Below are 15,273 nucleotides of genomic sequence, written 5' to 3' on the forward strand. Positions count from 1 at the left end.
GATAGCATGCAGGTTTCCAATTCAACTTTTGTTAGGAGAGAAAAGGTTGAGCCTGCAGCAGCCACACACACCTCTCTCTGTTAAAGTCAGTAGGGGGCTTGCTGCGACTTGCTGTCACACAGGGCCAGGGAATGCACTGCACCATAGTGAGGGACGTTCAGGTTTCCCAGGAAGTGATGACTCATGACCATAAAGGCCCATTAATGGACTCTTCCCATTTTCCAACAAACCCAGAGCTTCTTTACAACCATCTTGAGGATAATCCAGAAGAATCCAGTGGAATCATATATAAATTTCCTGGTAGGAGAGACTTGGGAGAGGGCTAGCCCCAGCTCAGAGCCACATATGCATTTCTCGTGGATATTTGTAGAACGCTGCTATGTGCACCCACAGCCAATCTGGAAACACAGGCTGAGATAGTTACTCTCTACCATCTTGTCACCATTGTTGGACAAATCCCGAGAGGGATGAATTGGTTTATGTTGAAGATCAAAGCAAGTCAACACTAGATTTCTAATCTAAGAGAATTCAAAATGAGGTCACCAATAATTTTAGGTAGTTCCCAGGAAGATTTGGTAAAGGATTGCTTTCACAAGCAAGTCTTTACTGACATTTAACACTATCTCTGAGCTGCTAGGCTGCCATTCTGTTCTTGAGGATTATAGCGCCAACATTCTTCTTGTAACATATGGTAGATGAATGTCTTAACATGCTGAATATCACTGTTGCCTTTAAGTATCATGTTTTTATAAGTGGTGAGAGGTGACTTTTCATTACTTATCTATAATGCATGGGAGCTAATTTGGTGCCATAATTTCTCTGATTCTAGGAACATGTCCTCTTCCATAGTGGTGATATAATGCCCTTTCCCTTAAAAATGGCAATATGAATACATATAGCAGTGGTATGCATAAGGGTATTCTGTATAAACTTTTATTTGAAATATTAAATGCTTCATAGTATTCCTATGAAAATTCCTAAAATATTTCTTTTCCTAGGTGTTAAATGCAATTAGATTTCTTGATATCATGCAAGGAATCTCGACAAGTCATATATTACCTCTGTATCTTCTTAAAGTCAGACGTAGTCACCTAGTTGAAGATACTCTGCGCCAGTTGAGCCAAGCTGAAGATACTGATCTCCACAAACAATTAGTGGTACAGTAAAAAGTCTCATTGGAAATTTTTACTAAAGTGGGAGATATTTACTTTTTACTAAAGTGGGAAATACTTAATAAGGCATAATGAAAGAACCTGCAATTGCAACTATAGTTATCAGGCTTTAGTTTCCATTCCTTGCTTAACTTCTGAGAAAATTATGGAATGTTTAATTGAACACTGGGGTTATGAGGTAACTATTAATTATTATGCCTACAAAAATGCTACAAAATCCAAAAGTTTAATAAGTTATTTTTTTCAATAAGTCTCAATAGTTTTTTCAACAATCCCTTTATTTAATTATTTAAAATATTTGTTTATTTATGCATAGAACAATGGGGTTTAGGCCAGAGGTGTGGAGGGTGAGAGAATTCACCAGAGACAGAGTAGGGAGAAGAACAAGTAGATCTACTGAAATACACTGCTGAGAGGAGTCACAGGTGAGACAGGAGAGGTGTGTTGCACTATATGTGAGTAGCTCCCTGGCCTGGCATTGAACTCACGCCTTGGCAGTGATATCACTGAAACTTAACCCCTAGGCTAACAGGGAGACCTCCAAACTTTAATAGCTTATAATAATAATAATAACTTATTTTAGAAATCTACAATTCAGCTGAAAGTCTGCTGATCTAGATTGAATTCATATACGAGGCTTTGCTGATTTTGCCTGCACTTGTTTACATGTCTTGGAGTTGAGTAGGGTTCAGTTGAGCTAGGCTAGGCCTGAGTGGGGCAATTTAGTCCAACTTCTGATGTTTTTCATCTTCTTCTGGGCTATCATGGTGTTCTCAAAGCAGAGCCACAGACACAAGGTAATAAACTCAGTCACACAACAAACATCACTTTAGTCAAAGTATGCATGGGCCACTCCCATGTAAGCCTCCTTCTTGGAACGAATTGCAAAGTCACAGGCAAAAAACATGGATGAAGAAGGAAAAGAACTGAGGCTATTAATGCAATCACAAGGTGCAAGGGAAGCAGATATTTTTCTATATTTTGGCTCGAGTTTTAGTCATATGCTTTCTACTATGTTGGTTCCAATTCTGGCCATTTTCACTTCATCCATTGTGGACTCCAGCAGGGCTTTTATTGTGTGTGGTACCTCAGACCATTTGTCCTACTGAGGCAATAGAATAAGTCTAGCTGACTGTAGGTAATAACTAGAGTCTGTCCAGAAGGAGTGGATTTTCCTGATCAACCCCAAGAGAAAGAATTAGGTTATCAGAGAAGAAACCAGAACCTGGAGGGTGAAGAGACCAGATCAAGAGGGTATGTCCCAGCATGGAATTCCAATGAAAAATGAAGAAACTACGTTGTAATAAAGGCAGAATTTCTAGTTTCTCTCCCTGTGTGTATTTTCCTTTAAATATTGATTATGAGGAAACCAACAGAAAATATTTCTACCTATAGGAAGTGACTGAGGTGACAAGGTAAACTATAAGATAGAGCCAAACAAAAGATAAAGCCTGAGCAAGGTATGATCATCTAGGCCCATTATGAATGGGTCCTGTACACAGCAGATATATTACTATAAATGTGCAAAAATAAGGCAATTATAAATTGTCTTAATTTGTTATTGGAATATTTAGTTGGAATCTGAAGCAGGCCTTGGAGATGATAGTCTGCAGCCAAGGAGTTGGAATGATCAAATGGGAAGGTAATATCTTCCAAAGTCAGCAGAAAGGAAACTCTTAGTGAAGATTAGTAATTTCCACATTAAAATGGATAAAAAGAAATTAGCCAGAAAAGGAAGTAGGGAATAAATTATTGGAGGCATAGGATGAAAGCCAGTACTGGCCACAAAGTCCAAAGCTGGGCTTTAGAAAGAAGGACTAGTTCCTACTGATTTCCCACATGAAGTCTATGCACAGTCAGTTCGGAGGATTCCTGCAAAGTACCATGTCCAGGCTGATTGTAAGGTTGTTTATCAGAAATCCTAATGAGGGTAGAGGCAGGAGAAATCAAGTAGTTGTAGACTGAGCCAAAGTGGCAAATCTAATGATGAGATGAAGATAGATAACAGAACGGAAGAATCAGGAAATTTAGTGGCCTCCACCAACTTTGAAGCACATAAATACTTGGTTCTGGATGCTGGTCAACATAATTGGTGAATACTGTGTCTTCCCAGAGTCCCCCTTCATCAGATGAAGTAGCAGTGTGAAGGACCAAAGCACTCACTATACAGTAATCTGACAATAAATAGGTTCATGACATCCACTGCTCAGTAGCAAGATGAAGGAGAGCAGATGGCAGTGAGGTGAGGGAGGTGGGATTCTGGGAATCCTGGTGACTATAGGAGGTTTAAAACTTTTCCATGAAGATCAGGCATATATTTGAAATATAGACCTGGGAGTATATTCTCTTTCTTCAGATTGAATTTGTAGAAGAAATTACTTCCCTGGGTGAAGGAGTAATATCCGAGTTCTTCCACTGTATATTTGAAGAGATGACCAAGGTCGAATATGGAATGTTCATATATCCTGAAGAGGGTTCCTACATGTGGTTTCCTGTTAATGTAAGTTTTTAATGAATTTTCTTGTATTTCAAAACAGAAAAGAAATACCAGATACTACAATATGAAGACCTTACATAATAATGTAACAATAGATGACAGCTACTCAAAATGTGGCTCAGCATCACCTGGAATGGTTAGATAAGTAGAAACTGAGACCTACCCAGTTCTGAACATGAATCTTGTAAGATCCCAAGGCGATTCACATGCACATTAAATTTTCAAACAACTTTAATGTAGTGTACTTGATACACATGTGCACAGATTTAGTATTCAATCTGCTAAGTTTTGATATACACATATATCTATGAAACTGTCACCACAATCAAGAAAATGAACATTTCCATCATCCCCCAAACTTTTCTTCATATCCCTTTTTAATATTACTCTCCCCTTACTTGTACCCCTTCTCCTGTCACTGAGTACCAGGGTTGACTGCTTGGAGTATATCAGCTAATTAACCAGACCAAGTGGAAGATTTGTGGTAAATAAGATTGGATTACTTGAATCAAGTTGGAGGCAGAGGGATTGTTCCCAAAATACAGTCTTGCCTTCCTAAAAGATTAGTTAATATTTTTATAGGATTTCTGCTATTGGGCTGGGCTGGGCAGCGTGGAACATCTGGAATTTTTGCTTCGAAGGCACAGTGTAGTTTCATTACCAGATCACATCTCTTCATGGGGTGCTTGTTCAGGAAAAGATCCCCAGGTTCCCTCTTTATTTGTCTTAAGATTTATTTATTTATACATACAAGAACTGGGGTACAGGCCAGAGGTGCTAGGCATGTGAGGATTCACCGGAGACAGAGTGGGGAGCAGAACAGGCAGATCTACATAAATACACTGCTGAGGGGAGCAGCGGGCAAGACAGGAGAGGTCTGCTGTGCCACATGGGTTGTTCCCTGCCGACAGCCTCGTAGTGCTGACACTTAACACCTTGCACCACCAGTGAGGCTCCCCCCAAGTGCCCCCTTGATGGGGGATTTTATTAGGTAAATGAACCTAAGATGATATTAGGTGACTGTAAACTTCAATAGTGAAAACTGGCTCTATAAGACTACCTGAACATATATATATTTTTTTTATATTCCAGATGCAGTAACAAAAAGTAAATTCATTTAATAGCCTGAATTGTCCATTTGTATTTTAAAGTATGGATTAAGAACCTCAAATTATTATTTTTTTAAGGTCCATTTTGTTTTTAGTTTGTGACTTTTAGAATCAGGAACCAAAATCATTTTCACAATCTAATTATCCCTTCAGATTATTGATTATTTATAATACATTAAAGGATTTGTTTTCCTTTTCCAGGCTATATTTGAGAAGGAGAGATATTACCTCTTTGGAGTGCTGTGTGGACTTTCCCTACTCCATTTAAATGTTGCCAATATCCCTTTCCCACTAGCTCTGTTTAAGAAACTTTTGGGTCTCAATCCATCATTGGAAGACTTAAAAGAACTCAGTCCTCTTTTGGGGAAGTAAGTAGTTAGTCCTTATAATATCTAGGTCATTTAGATATAAATCATGCCCCTCCATACACACACATACATGCACACACTCACAGTCTTCAAATTCAGTAAATGTATGCCCTTTATATGAATTTGAATTTTAGCATGGCATAATCAAGTAAACCTTCAAAAATAGGAAAAAGCCAAATATTCCTCTAATTATAAAGCAATACACAGCTCTGGTCTGATCTCTTGATTTTATCCTGGTAGAAACAGTTGCCTGGATAGTTCATAATATTCTTAGTGAGAATCTTTCATGCTATATTTATTTTAAATGTTTTAGTATTTCATCAACTTTATTTTTTAACAAATGAAAAATAGTTTTTTAAGTTCAAAGGCAAGCTATATACTGTGAGGAGAATACTGGCAATATATATGATAAGATTGATATCGCTGATATATAAACATATATGTCCATGTAAGTACATTTATAGGTAATTTTAAGATGAAGACATGCTCAACTTCACTAGTAATGGAAGAAGTACAAAATGAAAAGGAGAGGTCATTTTTTGTTTACAGATTGACACCTGTTAAAATGTTTTTTCATAAAACATGGTGTTGGCCATAGACTGGGGAAAAGGACTCTCTTCTCATGGTGTGTTAGTGGAAGAATCAACTAGCTATATTTATACTGCTTGCCCTGACAGTCAGGAACAGGGGTTCTCAATATTTGCAATACTGACATTTTGAGCTGGATGACTCTTTGTTGTGAAAGGCTGTTGTAGGCATGGAGAGACACATAGGGCTTGTTTAGCTGCATATGGGGTTGATACCCACTAGATGTCCGCGACAACCATCTCCCTAAATGTGACAGATATGTTTCCAGATTTTTGTCAATATCTCCAGTCAGGGCAAATCAGCCCTGGTTGAAAATCACTGGTCCAGAGGAAAGGTTTTTTATTGTAATTGCCACAGAGACACAGTCTGACTGTGAGGTGGCTTGGGCCAAACAATCAAACTGTTAAGGTTAATTCTTAAGAGGGAGTGGGATGCTAGAGCAGAGGATTTACATTGCATTTTGTACATTTTCTAGATTGTTCAGAAATTTTTCCACTGAACATTTATAACTTTTATAATTACTTTTACAATCTCAATAAATATATTTTTTCCAATAAATATAATTTTAAACCAAAATTCTCATTAGGGGCCTGCAAGATGTTCTAAACTATGAAGCTGATGACCTTGAAGAACGATTTCAGATATATTTTTATGTGAGTACTGATGAAAGCCAGATTGTAGCTTAGATTTAATCTGCTTTTTTATTTTTTTTTAAAGATTTATTTACTTATACAAGCACTGGGTACAGTCAGAAGCGCGGGAGGGTGAGAGAATCCACCAGAGCCAGAGTGGGGAGCAGAACAGGCAGACTGATGAAATGCACTGCAGAGGGGAGCAGCGGGCAAGGCAGGAGAGGTCTGCGCACCATGTGGGACCCTCGCCAGGTGGCCGGGGATCTAAACGGCGCTGCGGAGGCTGCCAGCAGCTTCACAGCCCCTCCGCAGCCCTGCGCCACCAGGGGAGGCCCTAATCTGCTTTTTTAAAATAATTTTTATTATATTATCTTAAAGATGGGATTCCTTCTTTGATCTTGAAGTATGTTTTACACCTGTACGCTAAGACTTTCCTCCCACCTGCTACTTTATGTCCATCTACTCTTCAATTATAAGTAAAAGTGATTTTTTTCAATCAATGTGAACAATAAACAATAAAATAACACATGCTTAAAAACAATGGGCAATATATACTAAGGTAGACTTTATATTTTTACCTATTTTAGAAGACTGTGCTACTGAATAAATAATTAGGCAGCTTCCAGTTATTAAAACTTTATAGGAAAGAATGTACCAGCAATAACAGTAGTGTGGTTGATTATTCAGACTTTCCTTCATGTTTGGTGCAGATACATTGGGACCAAATTGATAAGGCTTTAGTTCCAGATGGATTCTCTATACCTGTGGACCAAACCAACAAGTAAGTTTTGAGATCTAGAATATCTGCTTTGAACACACATAAAATGTTTGTATTGTTGTATTTCATAAATGTGTTTTAGCTTCTCACATGGTCACTGAAGTGCCTCATCTTTTAGAAAGATAAAAAGGTGTGGGGTAAGAGGAGAAAGGAAACATTAAACATTTCCTTCGCAGCACTTTTCACTAATTATTATTGTAACAAAAATTCTTTTTTTAAAAGATTTGTTTATTTATGCATACAAGAGCTAGGTTGTAGGCTAGAGGTGCAGGGGGTGCAAGCATTCACCAGAGAGAGAATGGGGAGCAGAACAGGCAGATCTGCCAAATACACTGCTGAGGGGGGCAGTTGGCCAGCCAGGAGAGGTCTGATGAGCCATGTGAGTAGCTCCCTAGCCTGGGCTGTGATAGCTTGATAGTGCTTAGACTTTTAACCCCTTGTGCAACTGGACAAACAACTCTTTTTTAGCCTCTTGTCTGCATCAGACTTTATTTTAGGTGCTGGAGATACAGCAGGGCAAAAGATAGTCAAGATCAGGAGCATAAATTGCAATGGGGCAGAAAAACAGTGCATAAATAGATTATGTAATATAATGTCAGATAAGGATGAGCACTCTGAAAAAAATTAAAATCAAGATCCTAGAGAGTTACAGGTGAGCTATGCCAGATTGAGGACCACCTTATGAGAGCTGATTGCTAAATTTTCAAAAATATTGACAGTTTATTATTAAAATTTAGTTTGAAATCAGCCATGATGGTAATATTTATACCACAGAAATCAGCAAATTCTGCAAACCAGGGTTCCATCTCTCTTTTTTTGAGTGAGCTGGTTGTTGACCATTTACCAGTACCCCACTGGTCCCCAGGAAAGGCGAGGGGGTTGGTTTAGAAGGGATGGTTTGAGGCTGATCAGAGGATGTGACCCAAGCACATTCAAGTGAAAATGGCTTTGGTAGCAGACTTGCCAGCTGGAAATTCATCATGCAGTGAAGACAGACTTTGCAGAATAACTGTATGGTGACATGGGTTGGGAGAGGGGGGAGGGGAGGAACAGAGGACCAACCCTGAGAGGCATGTTTATACCTAAATGATGAATCTCAGAAATTGCAGGAGGAAATACCTCCTCTGTGTCCTAGCTACCAGATAAGACAGTGAGGCTGGTGACTGATGGTTAGTGCAGTTAGAAGAGGCAAAGGTCAGATCATGGAGGGTTTTATGTTTATGTTTTACATATTATTATTGCAGTGACGTTGGGGGACAATACTGTATATGACCTAGCCGTACAGGATCACACTCTTCAGTGTGTCACCACACCACACCCATTACCAAGGCACAGATAGTTCACCATGGTCCACTAGCCCCCCTCCACTTTGTTCTACTCCCTCTCCCCTCTAGCAGCCTCAATCTACAGTCAGATTTCTAAGGTTTGTTATGGAGGGGTTTGGGTTTTTTGATCCTCTTAAGGAGGCTTGGGATTTACTCTAAGGAAAATGGGAAGCCTTCAAAAGATTTTAAGCAGTGTGACATATTCAGATTAGTGTCTTTAATAATCGTCTTGACTGAAGCAAGGAAATAGAAAGTAGGGTTTCTATAAACCCTGTCTTCTTCAGGGTTTATCCTTTTAGCTGGCCAGATATTTTTATATTGCTGGTTCTTAAAGGCTTGTGTCCTAAGCATAACTAATTTATTTTCTGTTAAAATAAAAATGATAAAAAATGCAAACTAGATAATGTATTTAGTCACTTTGGTAAAGTATGTATCTTTTTTTTTCACTTCCCAAAGGAATGACTATATTCCTAAGTGTATCGACTACATTTTTGACACTTCTGTAAAGGCAATTTATGAGGAATTTCAGAGAGGATTTTATAAAGTCTGTCACAAGGAGATACTTAGATTTTTCCAGCCTGAAGAACTAATGACAGCAATGATTGGAAATACTGATTTTGACTGGGAACAATTTGAAAAGGTCAGTGATAACCAAACTGTCCCGAGTTTTCCCAAGAAATTTCTTACTATTCCTCCTAAAAATCATTTTCTCCCTCTTTTTCTCAAGAATTCAATTTATGAGTGTGGCTATCACAAATCACATCCTACTATACAGATGTTTTGGGAAGCTTTCCATGAATTAACTTTGGAGGAAAAGAGGAAATTCTTATGTAAGTATTGCTAGTAGATGGATCATTAATTATATACATTTTATTTATTTATTTTAAAGATTTCATTTATTTAGCATTCCTTAGAAGATCTGGGGTGTAACTGTCCGGAGCCGCCTGGCGCATGGGCCGTGTTTCGCATGCGCGCGATAAGTTGTTTCTTTTTTTTTTTTTTATAATAAATTTTATTTTTATATTCCCCATACAATTGCAGCCCCCCCATTCTGACCCCAATCCCTCCCCTCCAGCCCCCGTCCCCCTAAAAGTGTCTCTGGTTCATAGTTTTTTGTTGATTTTGATTTTCACTTTCTTATAGTTATTCATTTTCCTGGTCCCTTATTTAAGTTTTCTAGATTCCTGCTATGAGTGAGACCATCTGGTATTTTTCTTTTTCTTTCTGGCTTATTTCACTGATCCCTTACTGTTTCGCCTTCTGAGAAACCCTTCTGAGAAACCACTACGTTTTCCTGTAAATCACGTGGGACTGGGAGGTACGATGGGAGGAGCTAGGAGGATATAAGAAGGGAACCATGGGAGAGAGTAGAAGAGACTGCGTAGAGGATAAGGAGAGGAGACTTCGAGAAGGAGACTGCAGAAAGGATACTGCGGAGAGACTTCGAGAGAGAGACTTCGAGAGAGGATACTGAGAGAGGTTACTGCGAGAGGAGCAGGGAGAAGGCCAGGGAAGGTAGAAAGAAAGGGAAAAGAAAAACATGTAAAAGTAAGAGAAGGTAAAGGAAAAATAAAGAAGCAACCGCTAGCGGCAAGTCGTCTCAAGCCCCTCATTTCAATCCTCAGCCCTTCTCTTTTCGTGCCTCCGAATCCCGCGGGTCGGGACAGTAAGCCATAGGTGCAGGGGGTGAGAGGATTCACCAGAGACAGAGTAGGGAGCAGAACAGGCACATTTATGGAAATACACTGTTGAGGGGAGCAGCAGGCCAGACGGAAGAGGTTCGCTGTGCCATGTGGGTTAACTCCCTGGCTAGAGATCAAACTCAGGACATCATGGTAATAGTGCTGAGATTTAACCGATAGGCCACCAGGGAGGCCCCAATAATGTATTTCTTAAAAGATAAGTATCTTATTTGTGATGAAATCATTTACTAATGACAGGGACACATTAATAGCTATGCTATTATATTATTCACAGCTAACAGCTTGGCAGGGTTAGAACCCCAGTACCTACCTTCTAGATCAGTGTGTTTTTACTTACATAAGCTTACATTGCATTGACCAAAAAAAAAAAAATAATAATAATAATAAAGTTATTACTATTTTACTACCTTCTGTACATTATTTCTAATCCCACATCCAATTTTTGTTTGTGTCTTCTTTCCTCAGTTTAGTTGGCTCCTAGTCAAGCCTTTTAATCTCATATTCCTATCTTCATTGTATTATCTAAGTCCTATGGGCCAGTGTAATCTGTTTCCAATATTATTTTGGAAATAATAATAGCAAAGTCCACTGAAAACGATGATGATGATAACAGTGTTTATTTGCACATTTTATGCCAGGCATCGATCACTACATATCTGTTACTTCCCTCTATCCTAGTAGCAGCTTTCTGAGGTAGCCACTAGATTTTTCCCCATTTCGGATCTGAGGAAAAAGAGGTTTGGATCATTCAGTAGCTTGCCTAATTTCAGACACCTGGTGATTTTAGAATCAGAATTTGAATCCAACAGATTGATCCAAAGCCCAAGCTGTTGGTCGCTAAGCTCTGTGGCCTTATGGTGTAAGAACTTCTCTTGGGAATCCAAGATAGCCACTTTTCTTCTGTTATTTGTGTTGTTACTGAGGCTTTTGGAGGATAATTCCAGCTTTTTTTCAAACCTAACCTCCTATTTCTTCACTAGACAAAACTTCCAATATGGGGGAATCTGCTTCAGCACGCTGGTTCCATTGTCTGTACATTCAGTGAATTTATGTACATCTTCCTGCCTCTCTGACTTTTTTCTTAGGATTCACCCCCCACACCTTGAAATCTAACTCCTCCCTTCTCCTTGAGAACTAGGTAGAGGTGAAGTCTCCTGACTACCCCAGTCTGGTCTTTGTCCCTGTCCTGAGTCTTAGGGCTTTTGCTAGGCTCTATGCCTCATACTTCTAAATGAGCTAAACTGAATTTTCTTGTATCTTGCTGCTATGATTTCATGTATCCTCCTCCCCCCACTCCCACCGCTAGACCAGAAACACACTAAGGACAAAGACTGGATGTCATGATTTTTCCATGCTCTAAAAGCACCTATGTAGTTCTTTCTGTACAGTGTACACAGCAAATATCCATTGAATGAAGTGATTAGTTTCCTATTTTTCATTTTAAGTTCTTTTTTCCTAATATTTTAACTAAAGTTTATGCCTTTCTAGTTTTTCTTACAGGAAATGACAGGCTACATGTAAGAGGCTTGAAGAAGCTGGAAATCAAATTTCGCTGTCCTGATAACTTGAGTGAAAACCAGACACCAAGATCATATACATGTCATAATGTTCTGTACTTCCCTAAATATTCTACCATGCAGAAAGTGAAGGAAGCACTTCAGTTAGCAATCATTTTTAACACAGGATTTATAAATGCTTAGAGAATTCAGTGAGGCCTCGCTCTCATGCCCTTTCACCCCTGTATTCTTTCACTCTTCCTTAGATCCAAGAGGACCAAGGTTTGTTGGATTTTAGTGAGAATTAATTGATAAATGTTGGGATAAACAATAAAGTGATGAGTGAGTCACTTCATCATTAATGAACCAACATTTCCTAATCCCTAACTTGCAATTACATTATTTGCCATTACTGAACTTTTTTTCTGGACAGTCATTATCATTTAAAAATAAACCACATAACAAAGATAAAATTACTGCCATTGCAACAAGGATAGACAGAATGTATTATACTTCGTGAAACAAGTCAGATGTAGAAAGACAACAGTATATTTCACTTATATGTGCAATATGAAGAAACAAAGACATGAATAAAATAAAATTAAAAAAAAAACTTTTAGATTTAGAGTGGTGGTTACAGAGCAGGGAGGGGACTGGTAGGTTGGATAAATGAGTAAAGGGTGTCAACTGAATGGTGCTGATGGAAACTAGATTTTTGGTGGGGATCATGATGTAATATATATAGATATTGAACTATAAAGCTAATACCAAAACCAAACAAGAACAACACAAAAAAGAAAACTACAGGCCAATCTCTCTCTAATAAACACAGATGCAAAAATCCTCAATAAAATTTTAGCTATCAGAATCCAACAATGTATCCATAAGATAATTCACCATGACCAAGTAGGATTTATTCCAGGGACACAAGGATGGTTCAACATCTGAAAATCAATCGATGTAATCCAACACATCAAAAAAATATATAAAAACCATATGATAACATCAATAGATGCTGAAAAAGCTTTTGACAAAGTACAGCACCCATTTATGATAAAGGCCCTTGAAATTCTTGGGATACAAGGAACATACATCAACATCATAAAGGCCATACATGACAAGCCCATAGCCAGTATCATTCTCAATAGTGAAAAGCTGAAAGCATTTCCATTAAGATCTGGAACAAGACAAGGATGTCCACTCTCACCACTGCTTTTCAATATAATACTGGAAATCCTAGCCAGAGCAATAAGACAAGAGAAAGACATACAAGGAATCCAAATAGGGAAGGAAGAAGTTAAACTATCACTATTTGTAGATGATATGATAATATACATAGAGAACCCCAAAAACTGAAAAACTAATTAAACTAATCAATCAGTTTAGTAAAGTGGCAGGATACAAAATCAACACACAAAAATCAGTAGCCTTCCTATACACAAACAATAAATCTGAAGAAGAAATCAAGAAAACTATCCCTTTTATTATTGAAACAAAAAAATCAAATACTCGGGAATAAACCTAACAAAAGAAAAGTGTAAAACAATGTTAAAAGAAATGGAAGAAGACACAAAGCAATGGAAAGACATCCCCTGCTCATGGATTGGAAGAATAAACATTATCAAAATGGCCATCCTACCAAAAGCAATTTACAGATTCAATGCTATGCCAATAAAAATTTCAATGAAATTCTACAAAGAAATAGAACAATTACTGATGAGATTCATATGGACTCACCAAAAACCCCAAATAGCCAAAGCTCTCCTGAAAAAAAAAAGAAGGGAATGGAGGCATCACACTCCCAGGTTTCAAGCTATACTACAAAGCCATAATAATCAAAACTGCATGGTATTGGAACAAGAACAGACACAAAGAGCAATGGAAACAAATAGAAAATCCAGAAATAGGACCTCCCTGGTGGCACAAGGGGTTAAGCACCACACTATGAAGTAGTCCAAAGCCTCTGCAGCACGAGTTCAATCCCCGCTTAGCCAGAAAGAAACCCACATGGCGCAGCAGACCTCTCCTGTCTCACCCACTGCTCCCCTCAGCAGTGTATTTCAGTCAGTCTGCCTGTTCTGTTCCCCACTCTGTCTCTGGTGAATCCTCTCACCCCTGCATCTCTGGCCTGTACCCTAGCTCTTATATGCATAAATAAATCAATCTTTAAAAAAAATGAAAATCCAGAAAAAAACCCACAGATTTATGGTCAACTAATCTTTGACAAAGGAGCAAAGAATATGCACTGGAGCAAAGAAAATTTGTTCAATAAATGGTACTGGGAAAACTGGATCACTACATGCAAAAGAATGAAGCTGGACTACTACCTCACACCATGCACAAAAACCAACTCAAAATGGATTAAAGAACTAGACATAAGACCTGAAACCATCAAATATATAGAAGGAAATATAGGCAAAACATTATATGACATGCACCTCAAAGACATCTTTACAGACACATCACCCAAAGCAGTTGAGTGAAGGCAAAGATAAACAGCTGGGGCTACATCAAATTAAAGAACTTCCGCACAGCAAAAAAGAGACAATAACCAAAACAAAGAGAAACCCCACCGACTGGGAGAAAATTTTTGCACACAGCACTAATGATAAAGAACTCATCACAAAAATCTACAAAGAGCTGATGAGAGTCAAAAAAAAAAAAAAAGAAAAGAATCCAGTCAAAAAATGGGCAGAAGAGCTAAAAAGAAACTTCTCTGAAGAGGAAATGCAAATGGCCAACAGGCATATGAAACAATGTTCAACATCACTTGTAATCAGGGAAATGCAAATCAAAACTACAATGAGATACCATCTTACACCCGTGAGAATGGCATATATTAAAAAAACTAGCAACAACAAATGTTGGCGAGGATGTGGAGAAAAAGGAACTCTCCTGCATTGCTGGAGGGAGTGCAAAATGGTCCAACCATTATGGAAAGCTGTGTGGAGATTTCTTAACCTACTAAAGATAGAGCTTCCATATGATCCAGCAATTCCACTCCTAGGTATTTACTGAAAGGACACAGAAACATATATTCAAAAGGGCACCTACACCCCTATGTTTATAGCAGCACTATTTACAATAGTTAAGCTATGGAAACAACCCAAATGCCCAAAAATAGATGACTGGATCAAGAAGATGTGGTATATATGCACACTGGAATATTACTCAGCAATGAAAAAAGATAATCTCATGCAATTTGCAGCAACATGGATGGAGCTAGAAGGGATCATGCTCAGCGAAATAAGCCAGAAAGAAAAAGAAAAATACCGGATGGTCTCACTCATAGCAGGAATTTAGAAAACCTAAATAAGAGACCAGGAAAAAACTAATTGCAATAAAGTAAAAATCAAAATCAACAAGCAACTCTAGACCAGAGACACACTACAGTGGAGAGTAGGGGGAGGAGAAGAGGGATTAGGGTCAGAAAAAGGAGGTGGGAATTGTATGGGGAATATAACCAAAATGAAAATACATACATTATGCAAAAATGAAAGATGATGTAAGATTATATAAAATAAAATAATCTATTTTTAAAAAACAAAATTAAAAGGAAAAAAATAAACAAATTTCAAAAAATTATACACCTAATGATATTGTCC

The 15,273-nt window shown here is 38.1% G+C and overlaps 1 protein-coding gene across 1 annotated transcript in view; it reads left to right on the forward strand.

Moving 5' to 3' along the window:
• HERC6 (HECT and RLD domain containing E3 ubiquitin protein ligase family member 6) overlaps positions 1-15,273 on the forward strand; it is a 133,717-nt gene that overhangs the window by 40,352 nt on the left and 78,092 nt on the right. Inside the window, exons 16-17 of the mRNA XM_054687906.1 lie at positions 999-1,157; positions 3,529-3,672. Of these exons, the coding sequence (XP_054543881.1) occupies positions 999-1,157; positions 3,529-3,672 (303 nt within the window). The remainder of the gene's footprint in view (positions 1-998; positions 1,158-3,528; positions 3,673-15,273) is intronic.

The sequence above is a fragment of the Talpa occidentalis genome, unplaced genomic scaffold (genome assembly GCF_014898055.3).
Source record: "Talpa occidentalis isolate TD23 unplaced genomic scaffold, MPIMG_talOcc4v2.1 talOcc4.6, whole genome shotgun sequence".
Taxonomy (NCBI): domain Eukaryota; kingdom Metazoa; phylum Chordata; class Mammalia; order Eulipotyphla; family Talpidae; genus Talpa; species Talpa occidentalis.